The 13,244-nt window shown below is 35.2% G+C and overlaps 1 protein-coding gene across 1 annotated transcript in view; it reads right to left on the bottom strand.

Annotated features, from left to right (window-relative positions):
• Nucleotides 1-2,175: 2,175 nt before the first annotated feature.
• The window catches only part of macc1 (MET transcriptional regulator MACC1), a 30,738-nt gene continuing 19,669 nt past the window's right edge, over nt 2,176-13,244 (bottom strand). The window contains exons 3-5 of the mRNA XM_039737049.1: nt 9,895-11,951; nt 3,422-3,610; nt 2,176-3,040 (exon numbers count right to left, since the gene is read on the bottom strand). Of these exons, the coding sequence (XP_039592983.1) occupies nt 2,828-3,040; nt 3,422-3,610; nt 9,895-11,951 (2,459 nt within the window). The 3' untranslated portion in view covers nt 2,176-2,827. The remainder of the gene's footprint in view (nt 3,041-3,421; nt 3,611-9,894; nt 11,952-13,244) is intronic.

Below are 13,244 nucleotides of genomic sequence, written 5' to 3'. Positions count from 1 at the left end.
AAGCAAGACAATTCCTTTTTCCCCCCATGTCATCAGAGAGTCAAATTTATAGAGTACAGTTTGTCATTTTCATTACATTAAAAATATATCATAGCAAACATTTTTCAACCTGCTTGATCCAATTCAAGTAGTAGCAATCAAACACAGACAAACAAGGAGATAAGCTGGAATTAGTAAGGAACCTAATCTTCAGTATATGTCTTTGGGCATGTGAAAGGAAAAGCTATGCACATACAGGGAGAACACGAGGTCACACAGGCAGTGACAGCAATCAGAAACATGAAGCATAGACACACACCAATTTTCACTATTCAATTCAAAGATAGATAATACAAGCTGGCATTAATGATCAGAGAAAAGTACTCTGCCATGAACCACCTAAGGCCTTACTGACAAGCTGACAGATATGAACCTCAAACAATATATTGCTGTTGTCAATTTCATAAACTGACATAATTTGTTTCGGATGGATGGCATTCTAAAGGATACAGTCAACTATGGTGGAACTAATTAGTAACCTTGGCTACTTTACTAATGATACAAGCAAGGTTATACAGTAGTTGACCTACACAATAAAAGTTGGGAAAGGTTCAGCCGTCCGAGACCCTTAAATTGACTAAGTGGAAATGATGATAGGCGAAGGGATAGATGTCTTATTATTTTAGTTCTAAACCATAGTATGAAAGGTGGGCAAAACTTTAGGTATCTACTATAGGCAACTTTTAACAGTAGACTGTTATAAAGCACATAATAAGCCTCTTTAACATTATATAAGTAACAGAAGAACATTGAGTCTTATTTTTATTGATGATTTACTAGCATAATTAAAATGTTATTTAATATTATTGTTAACCTGTTTAATAACCGACATGATGACGGACTTATGAACAACTGGTGTGACTTGTCAACATAAAATGTATAACATAAAAACAAATATTTTATAGTGATAACGCATGTCTTTGATAAAACTTTCATTAGTCACAAGAAAAAGTTTTCTTGTAACCTATTCTACACAGATAATAGATGAGCATGTCTGTTCTACTCAACGAAAAACAGGTCATAACCAATAATCTAAGAACTAGGGGGCTCTATATACATATTAAGAACAGACAGCGAGTGTGTAACATGTCTGACTTGGCCCAGGGCTAAAAGTGAAACACTGCATTGCAGCTCAAGGACATAAATGTGCCTAGCCCGGATTGATGAAAAGGGAACAATGACTGAACATGAGAATTGTCTGCTTTGCAAATACATCCCATAGGTTCGTTCAAGAAATGCATTATGGCAGTCCAAGAATGGCCTAAGAACATAAGGAATCTGACAAATGAAAGGAGAACATTAAATCCAGCAAGCTTGGTTGTTTAGGTAATAGCCATGCTGGCCCAGTATCTCATCCAGATAGATTTGGAAAGTATGTAATTCACCGTGTAGTTGAAAGAATTTTGATGGATATGTTTAAGCCATGCCTCGGAGGATTTTGACGACCTTGATTAGATCTCCATGCAGTCTTCTCTTCTCAAGACCAAAACCTGTTTAATTCTCTGAATCTGTCAGAGTACAGGTAGTCCTGGAATGCACTTGCTGGCTCGCCTCTGCACAGCTTCAAGTGTTGCTCTCTCTCTCTCTTGTAGCAGGATGACCAGAACTGCACACAATACTCCAGATGTGTTCTAACTAGTACGTTATATAGTCTGAGCATAACCATCCTTGACTTTTATTAAACAATTTTTACAAAATAACCTAACATTTTTTTTTACACTTTTAACAGCTTCTCCTCACTTCTTAGACAACGAAAATGTTGTGTCAACATAAACCCATAAATGATTTTCAGGGATTGCTTCCTTTAGGGCAGTGTATTGTATTTATAATTGTCAACATGTTGACCACGTTTAGCACTCTTCTATGTTAAAATGCAATTTCCAAGTGTTCATCCAGTTCTGAAATTTGTTCAGGTCTTCTTGAATTGTTTTCGTTGACTCCCATCTCTATACCCTATGCCCTACTCAAGAACTTAAATTAACTTTACGTGGCAGTTTAGTGGATCCACAGAAAACGCTGCACTACTGCACAGAACAGAAATTGCCTCCAAATAGTAGTACTGAAAAAACAAGTTGGAGGATTCTATTGTAAAAATACTTTGCACAATTGTGTAAAAAATTAGAAAAATCTGTAACAAATAGTTTATTAGACACATTTTTAAAGTTACTGCCCAAAATAATTAATGCCAACTAATATAACCTAAATATATATTGTCACTACAAATAATCAAAACAAGTAATCTATTATACATTTTTTATGCAAAAAAAATAGCAGAATTAAATATAAGTACTGTACTTGGAAACAACAACATTTTTTTTTTTTAATATATTATAGGCTGAAAGGAAGCAATGAAATGTTGACAATTCATACATAATTTGGTAGACAATTATCCATGACTATGAATTTAAATATGGGTAAGTACATTATTGAAGATTGGCTCGAGAAACACATTCAGTAACTACATTTCAGTTTTAGCCCTGTGGTTAACATAAAATAATTGGATGTAACATTGTCTCTTGTTAATTATAGACACTAAAACATAAAATTGATTCAGAAACATTTAAAAACTTTGTATTTTTATAAAATATATAACTAAAATACATACACAATATGGGTAAATAAATAGCATACATAAAAATAAGACTCATAACATTTGCAAAAAAAGTCCACAAATGCACATTTTTTTTCCTACCATTAGATTGAAATTGTAATTATCTGCCCTTCTTTAAACATTTATAAAACTGCTAAATATTTACAAATATTAAGGAACATTTCCACCGTCGTCTAACTATTCATCACCTGTCACTGGAAATGCATCCCCTCTTAGTTTGTCCATACAACTGACTAAAATCAGGACGCCTGTTAGCTGCCTCCATTGTTGAGTAACTGGGCTTTTCATTTTGTCCAATGCCAAGTGCAGATCCTGCAGTACATCTCTATATGCATCCCCATAATGCGCACTCCAAGTGTATATAAAATCGTAGGCAGGTTTCCACATTGCCTGTAATGACAATACTAAATTAATCTTAGCTGTGAAAGAAAGTTAAACTGGCTATCTCAGCATTCCCTATTCATGATAATTTAGGCACTTTAACACTGCCAGTAAAGTTGACAGCAGAATTTCATCAAAGCCTCATGCCAATGTGTTATTCTAAGAACAAAATAATAATTTAATAATGTGAAATATGTATATATTGTAATGCTACAAATAACAGATAAAACCAAAACATATACAAAAATGCTACTGAAACCCAAAATATGTTTATACTATATCTATCTACCTATATATCTATATCTACATATAAATACATAATTTAGTGTATGAAACTTTTTGCAACAATTACTAGGCCACACTAGAATCACAATAAAGCACAGAACTCACATCTGGATTAACTTCTCCATTTTTGCCTCTGTGTGGTGCTTCATAACCTTCAATTTGAGTTTTTGTTAGCTTTGCAATTTTTTCACCAAGTTCTCTCCATCGAGATCCAAGTTCTACAGCCGCAGACAATATTACTGTATTTTGTGTAAGTCGCGCAACAAGCCCTTGGCAATTTACCTTCAATAGTGCCTAAGAGAGACAGAAATCAACAGATATTTTATTAAGGATTTGGCGCCAAACAGAACCCCTTTTCTTAAAAAAAAAAAAAAAACAGTATTTGTAGACTATTAAGAAAATAAAAAGAACAATTAATTTTTCCAGAATTATACTTTTATCCTCCCAATAGCATGGAATACAAGTGGAATACACTGTTAAAATAATGAAAAGTTGTAGAAGCACAAGAAACATACAAATTCATAGCTCTTCAGTCAGGATGTGCATCATAAAGCACAAGCCGTGTTCAAGTTTAGAAATATTTAACACTTCAAATGGCAATCAAAATAAATCAGAGAGTTACAACAGAAGCCATGTAAGTAATATATGAAGGCAAGAAAATATTTTAAAAGATCATTATATGAAAATCTAATTTCACTGCCATTGTGTGATTAGTAGATGGAAGAAGGTTTAGAAATAGTTAATAGTTTTACACTGTAAGTAATAATGAGATTTAAATTATAAATTACTTTAATTTCATAACTAGTTTAAAATATTTCCATAAAGAACTAATGATTAATTAAAAATAATGGAAAGCAAGTATTAAAAATAATGTTCATGGAAGGATTTAAATAGGCACATTTATTACATGCTATAACATTGCATAAGTTATCAGAAGTTGGTGTCATTTTCTAAGCCATGGTAGCTAAAGAATGACACCACCATATTCAGTATAAAATTCCAAAGGGGGCGCTCATAAGCTTGGGTCAGCACCTTATAAAAGTCACTGGCCTGCTGTTCAACTTGTATTGAAATATTACATATTCATAAACACGCAACACTGTAGAAAGAACATACTCAATTATTTTACTGATTCTCGAAGTGTGTCAGACCAATAACCAACTCATAGTTAAAGGAACAATAGACTACCTACTGTTAATGTATGTATTTAATTAAAAATAGCATTCAAACCTAATTAGCATTTCAAAGTTATAGAAAATTTACTAACCTGTAATAATCCTTTTATTATTTCAGACGGTATGGAAAAAGGATGAAGCAAAGGTAGTATGCATTACTCACCAAGTGTAGTGAAATGGAGTAATCACTACAACAGGAGTAAAACAGAACTAATGCAGAATGTCCCCAACATACAAACTTTCAAAAATACAAATGTACATGTCCAATAAATTAAAAGTGTAAATGATCGAAAAATTAAAAATGATAGCATAAATTTAAATTTCTCTGCAGTGCGCAAGTTACTTTGTATGTCAGGCGCTAGGGAGAGCGCAAAACCCATATTACGGTTTACATTTTCAGTCACAGGCATGCATCTTCTACAAGTGGTTGTGCTTTTGGCTGTATCTTTATTTACATTGAGTTAACATGCTTTATTTCAAGCCCAGGATGTCCGGAATTAAGTGTGTTAAACAAGAACACAAGGACACCGTTGGAAACTCATTAAGGGTAAGTTCTTCTTCACTCAGAGAACCACATTAACATGCCATACAAAACCAAGTAGTGTGGTAGAGCACAGATGCAATAGGGATCTTCGGTCAGATCTCATGAACAGCTTGTTCTCATCGACTTGTCCTAATTGAATCTAATGTATGATCTTCAGATACAGTATGAGCATTCCATCAGGTGTACCACAGGCTTAGCAAGGGCTTTTATTTTGATACACTCAAACTGGTTAGTGCAGGAAGTACTTTTTTTATGATCATGTGGGTTTGTTCACTAGCAGTAAACAGGTCTACTGTACCAAGATCAGCTGATAGAAAACAATGGGAATAACAAATAACTTTCAGTTTGTTGTTAAAATGCACTAGAAAATCGGTAACAAAAAATACAAATATTTACTTTTAAAAGCACTTTCTTGTGTACTGTACAGTATAAATATGTTTTTGATAGGAGTTGAGCAGGTAGGTAGGTTAGGTCTACATACATAGGTGACCTGATACCATAAACAGCAATATCAGCTGATGGAAAACAATGGAAACAAAAATTAACATTGTTGTTTATTGTTAAAATACATAAGAAACCTGTAACAAAATACAAATATTAACTTTTAAAAGCATTTTATGTACAAATAGCTGTACATGTTGGGGAGGCAGCATAAAGATGAAGGACGCCTCACGCCTGGACAAACTTGTTAAGAAGGCAGGCTCTATTGTAGGAGTAAAGTTGGACAGTTTAACATCTGTAGCAGAGCGACGGGCATTAAGCAAACTCCTGTCAATCATGAAGAATCCACTGTATCCACTGAACAGTGTCATCTCCAGGCAGAGGAATAGCTTCAGTGACAGACTTTTGTCACTGTCTTGCTCCACTGACAGACTCAGGAGATCGTTCCTCCCCCACACTATGCGACTCTTCAATTCCACCCGGGGGAGTAAATGCTAACATTACTCAAAGTTATTGTCTGCTTTTACATGCATTTTTTATTACTCTTTAATATTGTTTTTTGTATCAGTATACTGCTGCTGGATTATGTGAATTTCCCCTTGGGATTAATAAAGTATCTATCTATCTATCTATGTACTGTACATGTTCTCTATAGGAGTTAAGGGATGCATTGTGTTCGTTGGGTGCCTAGGCTAACTTTGTTGGACTTACAAAGAAAGTGGACTTGTGAATCCACTCTCGGAACAGGACTCGTTCATATGTTGGGGACTTACTGTAGTTGCACTGCAGTACTCAATGGTGGTTGTTTTACATCCTTTTCCCATGTCCTTAAGATAGTTAATTTGGGAGTACAGAGGTTGAGCAGCAGCTCAGTTTTTAGAAATATATACAGTGGATTCAGAAAGCATAAATAGGATTTAAAATTTTTAAAAAGCGCTGAAATATTACATTGGCACAAGTATATATTCAGACCCTTTGCTATGATACTTGAAATTCAGCTCAGGAGCATCCCATTTGATCATCATTGTGATATTTCTACACCTTGTTTGGAGTCGATTTGTGGTTAATTCAATTGATTGGACATGCTTTGTGAAGAAACACACCGGTCTATATTAGGTCCCACAGTTCAGAATGTGTATAAATGCCAAAACCAAGTTAAGTGGTCGAGGAAGTTCCCTGCCATGCTTAGAAACAGGATTGTGGCAAGGCAGAGATCTGGAGAAAGCTATAAAAACTTCCTATAGTTCCCAAGAGCACAGTGGACTTCATAATTCTAAAACAGAAGAACTTTAGAACAATCATAACAGGAGCTGGCCATTTGGAAAAGCGGGGCAATTACAGGAGAAAAGTGAGACAGGATACCAAGAGCCCCAAAGAAATTCTTAATTAATACCCACTCCAGAGTACTTTGGACATTATGCTAAAATTCAGTTTACATTTTGTCTTTCAGTTGTATCGTTTCTTGACATGGGGAAAAATTAATTTTAACAATTTTAGCCCTGCAATATAATATATTGTGAATACAGTGAGGGGGTCAGAATAGTTCCTGAATCAATTGTAAGCAAATACCTATTGTTTCTGAGCATGTACAATCTTTATATTTTCTTAAATACAACCATGGCCACCTTACAGAAAAATCACTGAATTACTTCTAGTACAGTGGTACCTCGGTATACGTCTGCTTTGGAATAAGTCCAACTTGGTATACGTCCTGTTTAGAGGCAAAATATTTTGCTTGGTATATGACCTTTGTTTGGAATATGACTCGTGTGCTAGAACAACACGTGTGGTATACTGGGTGCGCGCCTTCAAAAAAAAAAAAAAAAAGGGCCAAGTTTTAACCTGTACAGTAATCCCTCGCTATATCGCGCTTTGACTTTCGCAGCTTCACTCTATCGTGGATTTTATATGAAAGCATAACTAAATATATAACGCGGATTTTTCGCTGCTTCGCTGGTTCTGCAGACAATGTGCCTTTTTACTTCCTGTACATGCTTCCTCAGTTGGTTTGCCCAGTTGATTTCATACAAGGGACGCTATTGGAGGATGACTGAGAAGCTAACCAATCAGAGCACGCAGTTAAGTTCCTGCGTGCTGAATGCAGTGTTAACCAGGAAGTCTCGTCTCGCTCATTCAGCATCAACGTGTTTCGCTGTGTAAAGAGTTGTGCTCTTTTGTGTTTATCTTTGTGCATAGTCAAGCCCTTCATTATGGCTCCAAAACGATCTGCTACTGCTTCAGGGGCTGTGCCCAAGTGCAAACAGAAGATGTTAACGATTGCCGAAAAGGTAAACGCGTTTTGGATTTGTTGAAGGCTACGATTCTTTTTATTTAAAAAGTAGGAAAGGAATATAAGATCTACGGCCGCAGTGTCCTTTTAACCAGGGTGCAAAACTAGTTGTAAGTGGATGTAATAAGGCAGTAGTCTGGATGGAATCTGCTTTAGGGATTTGGATTGAAGACTGCCAGAAGAAGAACAACGGCGGTGCTACACAATCGCCTGAAGAGGCTCCTTTGGAAGAGCTGTAACGCTCTCCTTTGTTGTGCAGTAAAATTAAACTCATTGTTATCGGACAAGTCATTTTCATTTATTTCATCTAATTGCTTTTGTATTTATGTATTTTAGTATTAAGCAGTGTTTAAATTATTTTATACAACCCCATCAATGTATAATATGCCAATAACAATAGGATTTTTTTTAATGGGAACGAATTAATCATTTTCCCATTATTTCTTATGGGAAAAATTCGTTTGGTATAAGTCCAAGGATCTGGAACGGATTAAGGACGTATACCAAGGTACCACTGTATTTCCACTTATTTGCATTTAATTACATTTTGCAAAAAAGACGTGATCATGTAGAAAATGCTTCTGTTATATTTAAATTGCTGTTTTTCTTTGATTACATCAGTTTGTGAATTTTATGTTCAGTATATATCAACATAAAGTAGTCCTGTCAGATGAATTGGCCAAAAAATATGACTTTTGTACTATAATGTGCCTACTAATTTCCTTCTTCATTGTAACATTGTGAAATTAAAAAAAATTAACCTTAAATGTGAATGTAGTTTTTATGCAAATATAAAGATTGCTTTGTTGAAATATAAAAGGTGTATTTTTTATATGCAAGTAAAATTAAATGCATTCATTGCTCCTGCATTCCCACAGATGATGTACTGCAAATGTTTCCACTTCTGCATAGATTATAAAAATAATAAAATCCACACACTTGCCATCAGTGTATCAAATCAGACAATAAGTATACAGAAATGTACAAGCTGTTTTAGACTGAATTGCCTGTTTTAGTCCCAATGTTCCTCATATGCTTAAGCTCTAGGTTCTGAATTTCAAGACATCAAAAATTGTGTTTATATAATTTACAGTATAGCTGATTGGCTATTGGGTGAAAACTGTAATATATCAAATAAAGTCCTGTTAATGAAAATTGTTTTGAGTTAAGATTTATTTAATACAGGCAAGAAGCATTATAAAGAGGTTTGGTGGCTGAGCTGTTAGTTTTTCTCTTTCAGCTTGGTCACTATGCATTGTTTTCACACTGCCCCTGTGAATGTGTACGATTTTCACCATTAACTAATTTTCCACACATGTTCAATAGATGTATTAAGCTGTTTGATGACTCTCAATTAGTCCACTACAACAGAGTATGGGTATGTAAAGAAGTGTGTTTTGTGATGGGCTGGGTGCCCTAGTTGCTTTAATGGATTCCAATTCCCTACAACCCTAAATTTGCATTATATACTCAGTAAATATTCAGTACTCAGTATATATTCAGTAAATAAGTGGATGAATGGAAGTATTAAGGCATTATACAGTGATAAAATGGTTATAAATATCATTTGACCCAAATAGAGGCACACAGTCCTTAGAAAGCTGCTACCAGACACTATCATTGCTATAGCCTTATATAGTCTTAGTTTCCATGGTGGGTACACTGGGCAAAATGTATACTCCTCACCTTATCTGATAAGATGATCAATACAAGACCAAGTAACATTGCATGGATCTCTCTTGGGGATACCAGCAGGACACTAAAGTTTGAACAATAGACCATAACTCAAGGATGAGAAATACTGATTTACAGAACTTTGCCCCATTGGTCAACCAAAAGGATGGGCCCAAAAAAAACGACAAGATGTCCATTCCTTCCTTTAAAAACCCTTATAAAGATCCAGATTGTATTCTGCTTTGTGGATGCCTTGTTAATAGGGTTAAATATCAGCATTGTTGAAGCCAAAATTGATAATTAACTATGATTAACCCTTCTCTTTTCTTGCAGTACACTAAAATTTTCATCTGTACTAAACCAAAATGGCTAGTTTTAATAATTTAAATGCACTCCTCCAAACCCAGAATTACCAAAGAAATACTTAAAGAACTATTATAGAATCATTGCTTACAATAATCAGCTCATGCTGGAACTTCTTGGAGCCTTTTTCAGAATGGCAATCTTCTTTCAGCTTCTCAAGAACACAAGCCACTTTTTCTGCTTCAGTTTGTGCTCTGGTTCTGTTAATTGCCTCAAGTGACATGCTAGAGTACCCAAGGACATCGGCAAATGCTTTCCAACTTGGAATGTGTTCCACTGCTAGTGTTTGAATTGAAGAGTAAATATACGTTAACTTCTTAAATGGTAGTACAATGCTGTTAAGAAGTTCAGTTGTTGTAAGGGATACATCAGTAAAGTCAATAACTTGCTCTTTTGAAATGACCTTAATATTTTTACAATGAACAAGTCCAATTTTTCCTCTTAGAAATCCAATGTACCAGTTTTTAACTTTGTTCATCCCAATTGCTTTAACTCTGTCTAGGGACAAAAGTGCTATAGTATCTCCTTTAAAATACTCCAACAAGTATTCAATCTTCGGTTGCCTGAGCACAGATTTTAAAGCAATCCCAAAATGATCAATGCTTACATTTCTTTCCTGAAATTTAGGAGATCTAATAATTGTTGTCTCAGGAATAGGCATCGACATTCGTGCCTCCATGTGCCGTTGTTTCCATTTTGGTTGGTATCTGCTCACAGGTTTTGGTGCAGCACTTGGAGTTTGCACAATAAACTGAGCTAAGATACTGCTGCTTAAATCTTTAACTATAACACTGAGGTTAAAAGGGCTAATTTCTCCTGTGCAAGTTTTGCTCACTGGGAATTGCAGGTGAAGAACTCTTCCCATTTTAAGTTGTACAAGCTTAATCTGTTTAATTTGATCAGATGATTTAATTTCAAAATCAGCCTGCACAGGGACAGCCATAATCTGAAGGTCTTGTAGCTTTTCAAGGTGAAACTGATGTTTTCCCCACAACTGAAGTACAACTGGTGGTAAGGTTTTGTTTCCCCTTTTAATATCTGAAATTGAGAGTTTTATGGGAATCTGATCATGACCAAAAATTGCGCAAACAGCTGTAAAAGAAGGGTGTACATGTTTAGGACCATAGAATCCAATAGTGATTTGCTTCTTGATATAATCCCACACTGATGTTGCAGGTGGCTGGATACTTTTGGCTTTCGCTGCTGCAATAATGTACATAGAAGGTTGTAGCTGATTCAGCTTAACTTGCAAAGTATTTTTATAGATGTAACAGTTGGGCAAACTTAAAAAAGGACCATCTTTTTTATAAGCACTAAGACACACAACTTCGGTCATGACCTGACTTAGGGGATCATTCTTCACTTCAGCTGCAATTTTCATTTCAATAGAAATACATTCTCTTGTGTTCAGATTACTAAGACTTACCTCCACAAGTGGACTTATTGTTGTCGAATGTTCACTATTAAGGCCTTGAGGAGGGTCAATGAAAGCTTTTAATGAAATATTTTGTGTTTCCCCCAGCAAAACATGACCTTCAGGAATATGAGCACTGATGTCAGTATCCGGTAGCTGAATAGAGCCTCCATCATGGCTTATTTTGCAAATTATGTGCGCTTCTGAAGCTTGTGTCTGAGCCCAACCAGGACTTTGACTCATAACACCCAAATCAAGACAAGAGCGAGTTAACTGTCTGTGACTCAGCCATGCTAACTTGTAAGCTTCCCTGTCATTCTGAAGCCATTCAAAATTAGGAGTTAAATATTGATTTGATGGAACTGTGCTCTTCTTGGGACTCTCTTTCACATCCAAAAGATCCAAGAGATCAGAAGTACTTTTGCACCGACCTGACCGCCTTGCTGCATTTTTTTGAAAGCTTAAAAGGTGATTAATATCAAGTTCATCAGAAGAACTACTAATGGACTCTGTAGTATCATCTCCAAAAATAGCAATGGGATCCTCTTTTAAAATAGAGGAAGGCAAATGTGTCCGCTGTGAGTCATTTGTGTGCACAATATCATCTAGAAATGGATTTGATCCTAGCAGACGATTCCAAAATGGGTTGGAGTTTTTTGAACCATGCAAAACATTAGGCTGTAATACAGGCCATTCCAAATGATTTCCAATTTGAGTACCATCAATGTAATTACCTGCAGCAGGGGAAAAAAAAAAAAAAAAGATATTAACACAAAAACCCAATTAGGCAGTGATAACTAGACACATTTTCAAAAATAATAAAATATATTTCTTATAACAAAAATACACTTAACTAGTCAGCAGAGTGAATCAGGGCAAGAACTATCGTATGGTTTTAACACACTAGGTCTGGGTGTTAGCACTGATGTCCCAATTCAATTTGATTTCGATTCACAATGTTCTGATTCAATATCGATTTTATCTTGATTAAATAGGCATTCACCGATATATTTGAAGTGCTGGCTTTTTGAGAGATTACTTATTCATTCACAGAGATTAATAGTATGTGACAAACTTCACTAACATTTTTTTGAAGGATGTCTACATAGCGACTTCATAACATGTGCATAAGGATGGAATGACATTTAAGAAGTAATACTTGATTAGTAATAAATAGGTAAAATCAGTTTTTGCAAATTGTGGAACAAAATATTTTTCTTTAAGAATGAAAAACAAAACCTTTTTCACAACACTGCACTCACTCAAAACTCACCATAATTTCTAACATATGTATTGCCACATCAGAGTCCACAAATAATATCGGGGCTCCTTGTTTTAATACTGTACAATGGCATCTAAATTTATAAAACATCTATATCATCTTCAGAAAAGAAGTATTATAACATAGTAAGTATGCTATTCAGTAACCTTTTCATGTGTTATGAATCTCTATTTGCCACATTTATTCCCCTATTGGACATTTAACATAATCCTGAATTAGTCAAAATTAAATATACAAAGACACAAGTCTTCCCACTGTATAATTCTACAAGTTACAGATATCTTCAGCTGCTTACATGTAGCAGCAACATTAACCCATCTCAAAAATGTATCCCAACAGTTCCCCCTCCGATAAAAAAAATAAGTGTTTTAAAACAATGATCTGGATCTAATGCTTATTGAGAACAGCATTGGATGAACAGAATATAAAAGACAAAGGAACAGCCATCGTAGCTGACAACAATGCAATAGAACTTATGGAGCTGCTTTGCACACACATTTACTTTGGCATTCCAGGCTGCTTTGAAAACTTCAGCAATTGCCCACTTGCTTGGCTGGGTGAGTTGAAAACTTTTCCCATCATAGCAGTACAACTAGCCACGTGCTTAAATAGAAAGCAACACTTATCGGACTTGCCAACACTCAAACTTGCTGTTGATACAGTCATGAAATGGAACAACATATTGGAGATGTTAGAAAGGTTTTTGGAACAGCAGCCAGCCATCTCAGCTGCTCTGCACATAGAC

The sequence above is a fragment of the Polypterus senegalus genome, chromosome 15, assembly GCF_016835505.1.
Source record: "Polypterus senegalus isolate Bchr_013 chromosome 15, ASM1683550v1, whole genome shotgun sequence".
NCBI lineage: Eukaryota > Metazoa > Chordata > Cladistia > Polypteriformes > Polypteridae > Polypterus > Polypterus senegalus.
This window is presented reverse-complemented; position numbering and strand designations above follow the sequence as displayed.